General features: G+C 39.7%; 1 protein-coding gene across 3 annotated transcripts in view; it reads right to left on the bottom strand.

Annotated features, from left to right (window-relative positions):
• SSH2 (slingshot protein phosphatase 2) overlaps positions 1-14008 on the bottom strand; it is a 255357-nt gene that overhangs the window by 137889 nt on the left and 103460 nt on the right. For all 3 annotated transcript variants that reach the window (XM_020963302.2, XM_020963303.2, XM_078154775.1), the window contains one exon: positions 9419-9462. In XM_020963302.2, coding sequence (XP_020818961.1) covers positions 9419-9462 — 44 coding nt within the window. The remainder of the gene's footprint in view (positions 1-9418; positions 9463-14008) is intronic.

The raw sequence follows: 14008 nt of genomic DNA, 5'->3' as shown, positions 1-14008 counted from the left end.
TTTATGTCTTTTGTGTCCTAATGAAAACCTTGGGAAAAAGCAGAGACTACAAGCCAAAAATATGAAAAAATATGAAAAAAATAAGAGGGTTTGAGACTGCATTCTTCAGAGTCAAAGAATACTTCACTGAAATGAGAAGGCTACAGGAGGTGGGGTAGCAACAACCTACAAAGGGGGGCTCTCTGCATGTCAAAGAGGCCCTCGGAAGCAACGTCCAGAACAAACACACGCTGAGCTGAAGAGGGATGATGGTTCTGCACGCCCCCTAATGGTCACGCCTGGCAAGTCCCAGAGGAGACAGCAGCTCTGCTACTCTGGACAGGGACAGCAAATCACACCACGCCTTTTTCAGCCTCCTGGTTGCAGCTTGCAGTCACATGCAGTCAGGTCCAGAAGCAGGATAGCCTATCTCAGGCCAATCCCCCCTCGCCCACGACCTCTCTGTGCCCTTCCCGCATGCTCTGCTGCTTCCACACAGTCACCTCTGACTTTCTGGGGAGTTCCTTAGCTGCCATGTCTTGCTTTGGCAAGTCTTGTGCATCAGACACGGGGCCTTGCACACAGCAGGTAATGCATAAATGTGTATTTAATCGAGTCACCACAAGCTTCTGGCGTTTCTCTCTGGTTGTGGAGAAGCACCCTGATGGGAGATCACGGCAAGGCACGGCTGCACCCTCAGACACTGCTTCTCTTCACCCTCACAGCGCCTCCTCATCCAGAAGACCTTACAGATGAGGGGGACGGAGGCAGAGCCGGCCACAGTGCACCTTCTGGTGACTCAGGCAGGCACACGTATGCCACCCCCTCCGCTGTGTCCACAGTGCCTCAGGGGCCCTGTCATTTCTCAACACTCTTGTTTTACTGACAGCAGTAAGCTATCACTGATTCTCTCTGCGCTTTGGGGCTTTATTAGAGCCCCATGGCCAGGGTTGTCTATGTGTTTTAAAAAGACAGGGAGACTAGAAAGGGTCCAGAAAAATACTAAAAAAACTTTAAATGGATAAAAATATGTTCTGTCAAGAAAAGCTAAAAGAGCCCTATCAGGAGAAGAGAAGAGATGATGATTAGCGTCTTCCAATACATGGAGAGGCTATACAAGAAAACAGAACAGTTACTCTCTATGCCCATGAAGGACCAAAGGAGATGGTTTAAATTAAAACAGCAGAGAAGTTAATTGGGTGTGAAAAAGAACTACTAGTCCATTAGGGTGATTTTAAAATAAAGGCAGTGTGAGACTTGTAAAGAGTGACCTCCTGGAGCCTGAAGCCCTGGGTTCGAAGTCCGACTCTTGGCTCTGTCAGCTGTGGGACAATGAACAAGCCACTTACTGTCCCTCAACTTCATTACCTTCATCTGTAAAATAGGTAGAATAATATTTACACAACTTATCTCATAGGGTTACAGGAAAGCACTGGGAAAACCTGAAGGTCAGAACCCACATGTAAAAAATATTTATAGCAGCTCTTTTTGTGGCGGCAAAGGACTAGAAACAGAGGGGATGCCCATCAATTGGGGAATGGCTGAACAAGCTGTGGGCTATAATGTGATGGAATATTACTGTGTTGTAAGAAATGATGAAGAGGATATTTTCAGAAAAACCTGGGAAGACTTACATGAACTGATGTAACTGCTCAACACGATGACTGACCACAGCTCCAGACAACTCAAGATGAAACACACTGCTGCCCACCTCCTGACAGATGAACTCAGAGCACACAGTGATACATCCTTTTTAATATGGCCAATGTGGTAATTTGTTTTGCTTGACTAAACATGTTTGTAATGAGGGCTTTGTTTTTCCTGCTTTCTAAATTTGAGGAAGAGGAGGGAATGTAGAGAGAGAATTCAGATCACAAAAAACATTTTTTTTAAAAACCCTTAAGGTCATATATATAAAGATGTGAGCTATCCCTTCAAAAACCAAAACCAAAACCCTTAATGACACAGGTGACAGAAATGGTTGTACAATCTTTGTTCCCTAAGATGCTGAACCTTTTCCCTATAAGATCTTTTCCAGACAGGTTTAGACATTCTGCCTAAAACAGTCAGGTGAAATAAAAAGATCTCTTAAGGTCTCCTTAGAATTCCATTATCTACTAAACAGTTGAACCCAAAGAACTTTAAAAGCTTACTCCTTTTCCCAATACTCAATCCAATTCTCAAACTGAAGTTAGGAGGGAAATTCTGTTATGATTAAAATGTTTATCGTCTAAATTCAGTGCCTTTGTCTCCTGCTATAATTCACCTTTATATTTAGTAACTGGGGTTAGACAGATTTACCTGCTATTATTCACCTTTATATTCATTTTTTTCTTTTTTTTTAATTAAATTTTTTAGTTTTTTCCATATGCTTTTGAGTTGAAAATTTTTCTCCCTTTTCCTCCCCCCCACCCTCCCCAAGACAGTGCACAATCTGACATAGGCTTTACATTTACATACCCATTAAACATATTTTCACATTAGTGAAGTTGTAAGTAAAAATTAAAACCAATATGAGGAACCATCGGAAAGATGAAACAAAACTCAACAGAAGGTAAAAATAAGTGATAGCGATTCGACTTCCATAGTTCTTTCTTTGGATGTGAAGCATTTCCATCCCGAGGCCTCTGGAGATGTCTTAGATCCTCATAATGCTGAGAAAGGTTCAGTTTAACAATCTTAGTCATTGCATAACATGGCTGTTATTGTGTACAAAGTCCTCTTGGTTCTGCTCACTTCACTCAGCATCAGACCATATAAGTCTTTCCAGGTTTTTCTGAAGTCAGCCTGTTCATCATTTCTTATAGCACAATAGTATTCCATTACATTCATATACCACAACTTGCTCAGCCATTCCCCAATTGATGGGCATCCTCTCAATTTCCAATTCTTTGCCACCACAAAAAGAGCTGCTATGTATATTTTTGTACATATGGGTCCTTTTCCCATTTGTTTGATCTCTTTGGGATATAGCCCTAGAAGTGCTATTGCTGGATCAAAGGGTATGCACATTTTTGTAGCCCTTTGGGCATAGTTCCAAATTGTTCTCCAAAATGGTTGGATCATTTCACAACTCCACCAACAATGTATTAGTGTTCCAATTTTCCCACATCCTCTCCAACATTTATCATTTTCCTGTTTTGTCATGTTGGCCAATCTGATAGGTGTGATGTGGTACCTCAGAGTTGTTTTGATTTGCATTTCTCTAATCAATAACGATTTAGAGCATTTTTTCATATGACTATAGATGGCTTTAATTTCTTCATCTGAGAACTGTCTGTTCATATCCTTTGACCATTTATCAATTGGGGAATGGCTTGTGTTCTTATAAATTTGTCTTAATTCTCTATATATTTTAGAAATGAGGCCTTTATCAGAGAGACTGGTTGTAAAAATTCTTTCCCAATTTTCTACCTTCCTTCTAATCTTAGTTGCATTGGCTTTGTTTGTGCAAAAACTTTTCAATTTAATGTAATCAAAATTATCCATTTTGCTTTTCATAATGTTCTCTATCTCCTGTTTGGTCATGAATTCTTCTGTTCTCCATAGATCTGATAGGTAAACTATTCCTTGTTCTCCCAGTTTACTTATGGTATCAGCCTTTATATCTAAGTCATGAACCCATTTTGACTTTATTTTGGTATATGGTGTGAGATTTGGGTCTATGCCTAGTTTCTGCCATACTCTTTTCCAGTTTTCCCAGCAGTTTTTTTCAAAGAGTGGGTTCTTATCCCAGAAGCTGGGGTCTTTGGGTTTATCAAATAATAGATTACTATAGTCATTGACTACTGTGTCTTGCATATTTAACCTATTCCACTGATCCACCTCCCTATTTCTTAGCCAGTACCAAGCAGTTTTGATGATTGCTGCTTTATAATACAATTTAAGATCTGGAATTGCTAGGCCACCTTCCCCTGCATTTCTTTTCATTAGTTCCTTTGATATTCTGGACCTTTTGTTTTTCCAAATGAATCTTGTTATTATTTTTTCTAACTCTATAAAATAATTTTTTGGTAGTTTGATTGGTATGGCACTGAATAAGTAAATTAGCTTAGGTAGGATTGTCATTTTTATTATATTAGCTCGGCCTACCCATGAGCAACTGATGTTTTTCCAATTATTTAGATCTGATTTTATTTGTGTGAAAAGTGTTTTGTAATTGTGTTCATAGAGTTCCTGGGTTTGTTTCAGGAGGTAGACTCCTAAATATTTTATAATGTCTACAGTAAGTTTAAATGGGATTTCTCTTTCTATCTCTTGCTGTTGGGCTTTGTTGGTAATATATAGAAATGCTGATGATTTATGTGGGTTTATTTTATAGCCTGCAACTTTGCTAAAGTTGTTTATTATTTCAAGTAGTTTTTTACTTGATTCTCTAGGATTCTCTAAGTATATCATCATGTCATCTGCAAAGAGTGATAGCTTTGTTTCTTCTTTGCCTATTCTAATGCCTTCAATTTCTTTTTCTTCTCTTATTGCTAAAGCTAAGGTTTCCAGTACAATATTGAATAACAGTGGTGATAATGGACATCCTTGTTTCACCCCGATCTTATTGGAAATGCTTCTAGCCTGTCCCCATTACATATAATGCTTGCTGAAGGTTTTAGATAGATGCTATTTATTATTTTAAGGAAGACTCCATTTATACCTATGCTTTCTAGTGTTTTTAATAGGAATGGGTGTTGTATTTTATCAAAAGCTTTTTCTGCATCTATTGAGATGATCATGTGGTTTCTGTTGGTTTTGTGTTGATATGCTCAATGATGCTGATAGTTTTCCTAATATTGAACCAACCCTGCATTCCTGGTATAAATCCTACCTGGTCATAGTGTATTATTCTTGTGATAAGTTGCTGTAATCTACTTGCTAATATTTTGTTTAAAATTTTTGCATCTATATTCATTAGAGAAATTGGTCTATAATTTTCTTTCTCTATTTTGACTCTTCCTGGTTTAGGTATCAACACCATATTTGTATCATAAAAAGAATTTGGTAAGACTCCTTCTTCACCTATTTTCCCAAATAGTCTATATAGTATTGGAATTAATTGTTCTTTAAATGTTTGATAGAATTCGCATGTAAATCCATCTGGCCCTGGAGATTTTTTCCTAGGGAGTTCATCAATGGCTTGTTCAATTTCTTTTTCTGAGATGGGGTTATTTAAGTATTTTACTTCCTCTTCGTTAATCTGGGCAATTTATATTTTTGTAAATATGTATCCATTTCACTAAGATTGTCAAATTTGTTGGCATATAGTTGGGCAAAATAATTCCTAATTATTGTTTTAATTTCCTCTTCCTTGGTGGTAGCTTCGCCCTTTTCATTCTTGATACTAGTAATTTGGTTTTCTTCTTTCTTTTTTTTAATTAAATTAACCAAAGGCTTATCTATTTTATTGGTTTTTTCATAAAACCAGCTCTTAGTTTTATTTATTAGTTCAATAGTTTTCTTAATTTCAATTTTATTAATTTTTCCTTTGGTTTTCAATATTTCTAATTTGGTGTTTAGTTGAGGATTTTTAATTTGTTCTTTTTCTAGTTTTTTTAGTTGTATGCCCAATTCATTAATCTCCTCTTTTTCTATTTTATTTATGTAAGCATTTAGAGATATAAAACTTCCCCTAAGAACTGCTTTCGCTGCATCCCATAGGTTTTGGTATGTTGTCTCATTATTGTCATTCTCTTGAATGAAATTATTGATTGTTTCTATGATTTGTTGTTTGACCCAATCATTTTTTAGGATTAGATTATTTAGTTTCCAATTATTTTTTAGTCTATCTTTCCATGGCCCTTTATTACATATAATTTTTATTGCATCATGATCTGAAAAGGATGCATTTAATATTTCTGCCTTTCTGCATTGGATTGTGAGGTTTTTATGCCCTAGTACATGGTCAATTTTTGTGTATGTGCCATGTACTGATGAGAAAAAAGTATATTCCTTTCTATCCCCATTCAGTTTTCTCCAGAGGTCTATCATACCTAACTTTTCTAATGTTCTATTCACCTCCTTAACTTCTTTCTTGTTTATTTTGTGGTTAGACTTATCTAGTGCCGAGAAGGGGAGGTTCAGGTCCCCCACTAGTATAGTTTTGCTGTCTATTTCTTCCTGTAACTCCCTGAACTTCTCCTGTAAGAATTTGGATGCTATACCATTTGGTGCATATATATTTAGTAATGATATTACTTCATTGTCTATGGTGCCTTTTAGCAGGATGCAGTTTCCTTCCTTATCTCTTTTGATTAGATCTATTTTTGCTTTTGCTTTATCTGAGATCAGAATTGCTACCCCTGCTTTTTTTACTTCAGCTGATGCATAATATATTCTGCTCCAGCCTTTTACCTTTACCCTGTATGTGTCACTCTTTTTCAAATGTGCTTCCTGTAAACAACATATTGTAGGATTATGGTTTTTAATCCATTCTGCAATCCGTTTCCGTTTTATGGGAGAGTTCATCCCATTCACATTCATAGTTATGATTACTATCTGTGTCTGTTTCTCCTCACCTTTATATTTAGTAACTGGGGTTAGACAGATTTACATCAAAATAGCCAGGTCAAATGTCTAGCATGACCCCTATCCTATCCTCTCTCAGTGACATTGCTTAGATGTCCCAGGTTAGGATATAGGCTATTAAATGAAAAGCAGGAAAGATATAAATAAATAGCAGGATTTTCAGGCATTTTTATTTTCACCAAAACAAGTAATTTTCTGTCACTTGCTTTGAAATTCAGTCACTAGGTCTTATTTGATTATTATGCTCTGAGAAACATCAAATACCGTCAGAGTTTGAAGAGCACCAAGAAAGGGGTCAGTCTGCATGAAATGAACACATTTTAAACACATCCACCATGGGTGAAGGCAGTGACTACCTTCACTCAAAAAGTTCCTCTTAATTTAAGACTTAAGAAAGAAATGACACTTTGTTAAAATAGGAGATTGTTAATGTAACATCGTCTTTATCACCTAAAATTGACTTCCTGATGTAATGATACACTGCTTGCCACTGAAATCCCTATATCTGAATACTGGCAAGATGAGTTTAAGCACACTCAGTCAGAGGCTGTTACTTCACTTTTGGTTTACTAAGATCCTTATAAGCCCTGGAGAAAGCTAGCACTCACTCTTTGAAGCAGCCAAAGCTACAGAATGAACGTTTAACATACTATATGACTATGGGGGGTATCTAGTTTGCAGTGAAGAAAAGTTTCTTTGCCTTCAGTTAAACCAGCTAGATTGGAAGTACAGTGGGAGTTGATCAGGGGATTTTCTGATCCATAGGATGAGTTCCCCAATCACTGTGACAGAACTGGTGCTCAAAGGAGGGGAGTCATCTTGGGCAACAACAAGGAGACACCAGAAATGTTATTACATCTCCTTGGCTTCTCCTATTGCCTTTTTTTAAAATACCATAACTGATTAGTGTCCTTGTAAAAACATGCTACTTACATTAAATATTTTAAAAGCTTGGATGGGCTATATGTTATACAGATGAACTAATTAGTTTCCTTCAGTCCAAGGAGCAAACTGCACATTTGGGAAGCGATGTATTAACCAGTGTGTAAGAGATGCCAAAAGATGTCAGGCTGAATGACGAGTTAGTCTGCCTTGGGAAGGTGAAGGAGAGGCAGACATGGCATGCAGAATAGCGGTTTGATAGCATACAACCATACTAAGTATGCATGTGTACATTTACTTATTTATGTTATGTACATATACTACTATAAAACCCAGAAAAATAGAAATTTAAAAAGTATGAGATAAAGATGAAATAATACTTGATCCTAGAGTCAAAGGGGTGCTACTGTGGGGGGGGGAGCGGAGTGGACTGACAGTCAGACCTGTGTGTGCTTCAGGAAGATCACTTTGGCAACTGAGTGGATGGATTGGAATGGGGAAGAGATTTGAGAGAGGGAGCCCAGAGAAGAGGCTCTTGCAATAGTCCAGGTGGGCTTACACTGGGAATGATGGCTGTGTGAGTGAAGAGAAGGGGCTAGATGGCAGAGATGTTGTGGAGGTGGAAACAAAATGTTTTGGCTATGCAGGACGAGGGAGAATGAAAAGTTAAGGAAGGCCCAGGTTGCATACCTGAGTGTTTGGAAGAAAGGTGGTTTACCTTCAACAAAAAGACGAAAGTTCGGAAGAGGGGTGGATCCAGAGGGAAAAGATAATGCAACTCATCCATGCGTGCTAATCCTGTGCCACTTCCCTCTCACTGAAAATAGGAAAAGTGAGGGGGGGAGGGTGCTTTCTTGCTGGCCTCCACCCTACAGTGCAGAGATCTAACAAGGCCTGATAAGGCCATAAGAACATGGGAGTGAGAGGAACTTCATTATAAGCTCCCCAGGGGCCCATGATTGGGGCAGCCATAGAGGAAATCAGTTGTAGGAAAGGAAAGAGTAGGGGGATTGTAAAAGGGGTGGAGTAGTTGTACCGAACAAGCCACGCCCACAATTAGTTGGAGGAAGAAAGAAGAGTAGAATGGGATGTGCTATGCTGGTAAATGTTCAACAACCAGCTCTTTGAAGAAAAAGTGTAAGCAGGACACACTTTTCAGTTTAATCTTTGTTAGTAACATTTTCTCCATCGCTTTCTTAAATCTCCATAATCAACAAAACAATAAATCAAGCCCTGATTTATGTCCTTTGCTGATTTCCAAGATATAAATGTTCACACTAAACATTTAACAATCTGCTCTCCTGAGCACACCCTTGGATATGACCCATCAACCCCTTCCAAAGTGGCTGATCATATACTTCCTGAGCTCATTCCACAGCCCCTACCAATGATCTCTAGAGGATGCTTTTCCAGAGAAGTATGCAGGATTTTCTTTTTTTTTTTGAAATTACCCAAGGCATTTTTCATTGACTCCCCCCTTCCCTCTTCCACACTACAGTTTTCCCTCCAGAAACAAGCTGTACTCTAGGTTTTCCTGAATGTTCTTGATTCTGTCTAGAACTAATAATGAAGCTCTGATCACATTTGTAAGGATTATTGTTAGGTACCCAGTTACTCTAAGCAAAATTCCTATCCAAAGGGCTCCAAATGTAAACTTCTCTGGGATTTCCTAAGATTTGGGAAAATGTATTTATACTTCAGAACTTAACAAACTGCCTTTGGCCCCAGAGATGGCAAAGAGGTAAACATTCCCCGAGGTTGTTTGTGGCTTTCCCCCATTTCATATAAACTTTCTACATGTGTCTCAGCAGCACCTGGCATTCTTCCTTGCTGGGCTTGGTTATCAGGCTTTTAAAGAATTCCATTTTACAAAGTCCATTGAAGCAGTGATTATAGATATTCCTCTTTTGTAAAGCTAAGCCAACCTAAGTTAAGAAGACTAAAGGAGAACTAGAAAGGTGGGTGGGAAGGAAAGAGAAAATGGTTTCTATGGAAACCCACTCTTCATTATGCTAGAAAATGGAATGAGCACACCACTCACCTCCTGGGCTGGGACCGGCATTCCTCCTCCCCACTGTCTGCCTCCTGTATGGACAAGAAAGAGAAAAACAATTACAAATCCTAAAATCTCTATCAGCAGAATCTCTATGATGAAAGAGTGGCGGCTTTACAATGGGAGAATCCAGCATTAGGATAGAGTCTGTACACTTGCCTCTCTGAGGCGCCCTGGCTCCAGGAAGACTGACTTCAGCCAGCCCAGAGGGGGAACCCTAGCACTTGGACTGATTTAGGAAGGAAAACTCCATCAACAAGACACAGATAAGTCTGACTGTCACAAGACTTCTAAAAAAGCTCAAGGATTAAGTCCAAAGGCATCAAGTAGAAAACGGACACGCATGATCACAATCTGGACAAGGCAGAATTTCTTCAGGGCTACTTCTTCATGAGTACTTCTTGCTTCTTTATAACACACTTAACGGCAGATGGTCAAACATCATGGTAGGGCTGCTAGGAGAAGGCAGAAGCCTTCCAACTTCCCCCCCCCCACATCTCCCAGGTCGAGCTGAGGTAATTGTATACTAAGATCCAATAGAGGATCCTTACGGGAAAATGAGGAAACATGGGAAAAGGCCTAAGAAATACAGGCTGTCAGTCTGATGGTAACAGTGCAGGATACCTCCTGTTAAATATGTTCCCATCATACTCTGTGTTGGGGTAGGGGGTGGTCAGGCTAAGTATGGACAGAGGAAAGAAACAGGAAAAAAAGAACTTCAGGCATCCTGTGTGCTGTCTACCAATGAACCACGGACATTTCTTCATTTCTGGCACCATGCCAGAGCACCTTTCTATCCTTCCACCTCCTCCCCTGGATCGCTGAGGCCAGTTCCATCACATTCATTCCCACGCTGTTTTCATTATTGTCTGCAGGCAATACCTGAGTACAGAACAAGAATAATCTTGTCTCTCTCTCCTCCCATGGAAAGGAGGATACGGAAAAGATCCCACTCCCAGAGAGTGATGAAGCCCAGGCAGAGAGAGGCACCCTTTTGGTGCTAGCTCTTTGGTCTACATACCAAAATCAGTATTTACAGGAGCTGAAAAGGGCACTAACCAGTACTTAAAGAGTTTGAAAGAAAGGAAATAAAAACATTCAGAAAGAGTCAATAGAAATGTCAGATTTTTCTGTGCAAGGTAACTAGAACAACTAAAAAACCATTTCCTGAAATTGCCTATAACAGTGTTATAGTTAAAAGGTCTCAAATTCTGAAGGTCTCTCACCCTTCCCACTTCATACTCCACTCACTCACTCCTAAGATAAGTTGGCCAAAAGACTATTACCCGATTTTGTTTGGAATTCTTGGATGAATGTGCCCAGAAAACAGAACTGTGGTTTTTAGAATGTGTGGAGTAGAAAGCAGCGATGGAAGGATGCACTGAGTGGCATGAATAACCTTGCCTCAGCACCTTTGAACCAAGAACCTGACCTTTAGCATTCCTGATCCCTCCCCACTGGGGGTCAAAGGATTTTTTTCTCTTTTATTCATTTCCTTGCACTTCATCTGTTTTAAAGCAGTGTCAAGGGAGAGAAAACTTTCTCTGACACAAAGAAAGGCAAAGAAATTGTCAGCAAAGTTTTTCCTACACAAGATCCCAAAAAATCTATTCTCAGATGAGGTGTTAGAATGTCCAGCCAAGGAAATGGATTTAAGTGCCTTCAGAGCCAATTTATTTTGGATGTAGCATGCTGAAGGATACAAAAGAACTGGTCTTGAGTAGGAAAGGATCTAAATGGAATGAAAAAAAAAATTGCCAGTGAGGTTTGTCTTGCCACAATTCACTGACAAATCTCCGAGAAGCAACGATGCTTACCCAATGAGGGTAGACATTAGGTGGTGCAGCTCTCTGGATTTCTAAGGTAGTAGCTCAAGGCATTTGGCCTCTAGCTGTCAATTTCACCTACCAACCACACCTGACAAGTGCAGACATCTGATGTAACCACCCACCTTGTCGGGTAACTGTGTGCAGTGACTTCATTTATTTATTTATTTTTGGCTAGGCAATGGGGTTAAGTGACTTGCCCAGGGTCACACAGCTAGTAAGTGTTATGTGTTTGAGGCCGGATTTGAACTCGGGTCCTCCTGAATCCAGGGCTGGTGCTCTATCCACTGTGCCACCTAGCTGCCCCTGTGTGAGTGACTTTAAAGAAAAACATACAACATGGCCTGAACATTCAAAATCCTAAAGACCAATGAAGAAATGTTTTGTAGAGGATTGCTCTGTTGAAATAAAAACAGTATGAAGGCTAGCTGCCAAACAGTTAACTACTGTTTCTACCCATTGAGCAGCAAACACCAAATCTTTAAAATGTCCACAACAGAGAAAAGCAAAGAGGAAGTGGAAGAGACAAAACAGGTGAGGCTCATGCTCAGAAGGCAAGTAAAACACAAATTTCTGCCTATGTGGAATCCTGGCCTCTTCATGTGAAAAAGGCCCAACAGACTACATGTCACATTTTGTTTCTATGTCTCTTTGGCATTCATTTATCATATAGAAATGTATGCATAATTATCCTGTGCCTCAATTTGAACTCTACAAGGGCAGAGAATCCAGGTTAGCACTCCTCAGTTTCCAAAGCACTAGTTCCTACTACCACCATTGTCTGACCTTAATATCTGCTCTAGACTTTTATTTTTTTCTTTCTTTCTTTTTTTTTTTTTTTAAGGCAATTGGGGTTAAGTGATTTGCCCAGGGTCACACAGCTAGTAAGTGTCAAGTGTTTGGTCTGAGGCCAGATTTGAACTCAGGTCCTCCTGACTTCAGGGCCGGTGCTCTATCCACTGTGCCACCTAGCTGCCCCTGCTCTAGACTTTTACACACTGCTCTCTGCACACAGTAGGTGCTAAAGACATTCCTGCTTGATAGAATTGCAAGACAAGATTCACTCACCTTGCAGAACATTGCTCTGGTGTAGGCAGCAATGGGGTCCAGGTCACCAAGCCTTGCAATAAATTTTTCCAGCCTTATTTCTTACTATTCCTCTTTACGGAGCTCATGATCATGGTGACCATGCTAACGCTAACCCGGGAAACCCATGTTTTTTTTTTTTTTCTGAAGAATTCCATTCCACATCTGGATAGCACTTATTGCTGGCAAGTAAGCCAAAATCTGCCTCTGTAGCTTTTTTTTTTTTTTGTGAGGCAACTGAGGTTAAGTGGCTTGCCCAGGGTCACACTAGCTAGTAAATGTCAAGTGTCTGAGGTCACATTTGAACTCACGTCCTCCTGACTCCAAGGCTGGAGCTCCATCCACTGTGCTACCTAGCTGCCCCAGCCTCTGCAACTCACCCATCCTAATCTAGCTCTGTCCTTTGGGGCAAAGCAGAATAAGGCTAATCCTTCTTCCATGTGACAGGCCTTCAAATACTGTCTAGCTTTCATATCCCCCTTTAAATCTTTTCTTCGCAGGGTTAAACATCCCCAGTTCCTTCAACCAATCTTTACGTGACATGATCCTCTCAACATCCTGGTCTCCCTCCTTTGATGTACTCCAGTTTATCAATGTTCTTGTCCTTGTCCCAGAACTGAAGACAAAATTTCAGATGTAATCTGACCAGGTCAAAGTGCAGAGGGACTATCACCTCCCTTGTTCTGGGCTCTTCTAAATTACGTGCAGACTACAAGTTGAATTAGCTTTTTGGAAGGCCACATTATACTCCATCACAACTTTCCCATCTTTTCCCATTCTGACTTCTTTTAGCAATATTTGTGTGAAAGTCATATTTCTCCAACCAGATTGTTAATGCCTTGAAGACAGAGATTGTCTTATCCATCCCTGTATATACAGTTTGGCTCAGGATCCATAGTATATGTTCAAAAAACCCTCTGTGGATTAAACAAATCTAATGGTGCCAACTAAAGCAACTGTCAATCAAACAACGGGGCTGCCACCAAAAAAGGTCTTCAATAAAGGTCGTGGCGCTCATGTGGAATCTGGGACCCAGCTCTGTCTTCTCACCTAACTGGGGCCCAGGGCCATTGCTACAACTCTGGAGCTGTAGCTTCTGCCATTCAGGAGTGGCTGCTAGTTGAGAAAAGATTGAAAATGAAGGCCATTGGAAGCAGGAGTTTCTCAGTCTTTGCATGAAGAGCAATGGTTAAAGATTCTGTGGGTATGGGCAACAGTCCCTGTTTGGGGGCAGCCCGTGAAACTGACAACTGACTAGGGAAGCAAGTCAAGTAGGCCAATAATTCATTTGAGTTTTCTATAAACTCTTGTTAGGTTCTGCTGACTAAGAAGTCACATTTTTCAATAGCTACCTTGAAAAATGCCCAAGTAATGCCTCAATCTGTATTACTGAGGAAAGAGTGCTTTTTAACTGAGTTACTGGACTTCTTTGAAAACCAAAGTTTATATTTATTGTGGAAATATTTCATGGGCAAGGACCAAACATTTGGAACAGAAAATCTTTTTGTGCTTTTCCTCACCTAAGTAAGGAGAATGGTAGGTAACCTTCTGATATGAATTAATTTTCTAACAAGCTCAAATGCTTAGGCATAAATATTTATGAAAATATCCCCCATTTGGTAGGTTGTCTAACTTGTGGTCACTTTCTAGATTCCCAACAACAACT

The sequence above is a fragment of the Phascolarctos cinereus genome, unplaced genomic scaffold (assembly GCF_003287225.1).
Source record: "Phascolarctos cinereus isolate Bilbo 61053 unplaced genomic scaffold, phaCin_HiC Scaffold_5;HRSCAF=322, whole genome shotgun sequence".
Taxonomy (NCBI): Eukaryota; Metazoa; Chordata; class Mammalia; order Diprotodontia; family Phascolarctidae; genus Phascolarctos; species Phascolarctos cinereus.
The sequence above is the reverse complement of the archived record's forward strand: the minus strand, read 5'-3'. Positions and strand labels throughout refer to the sequence as shown.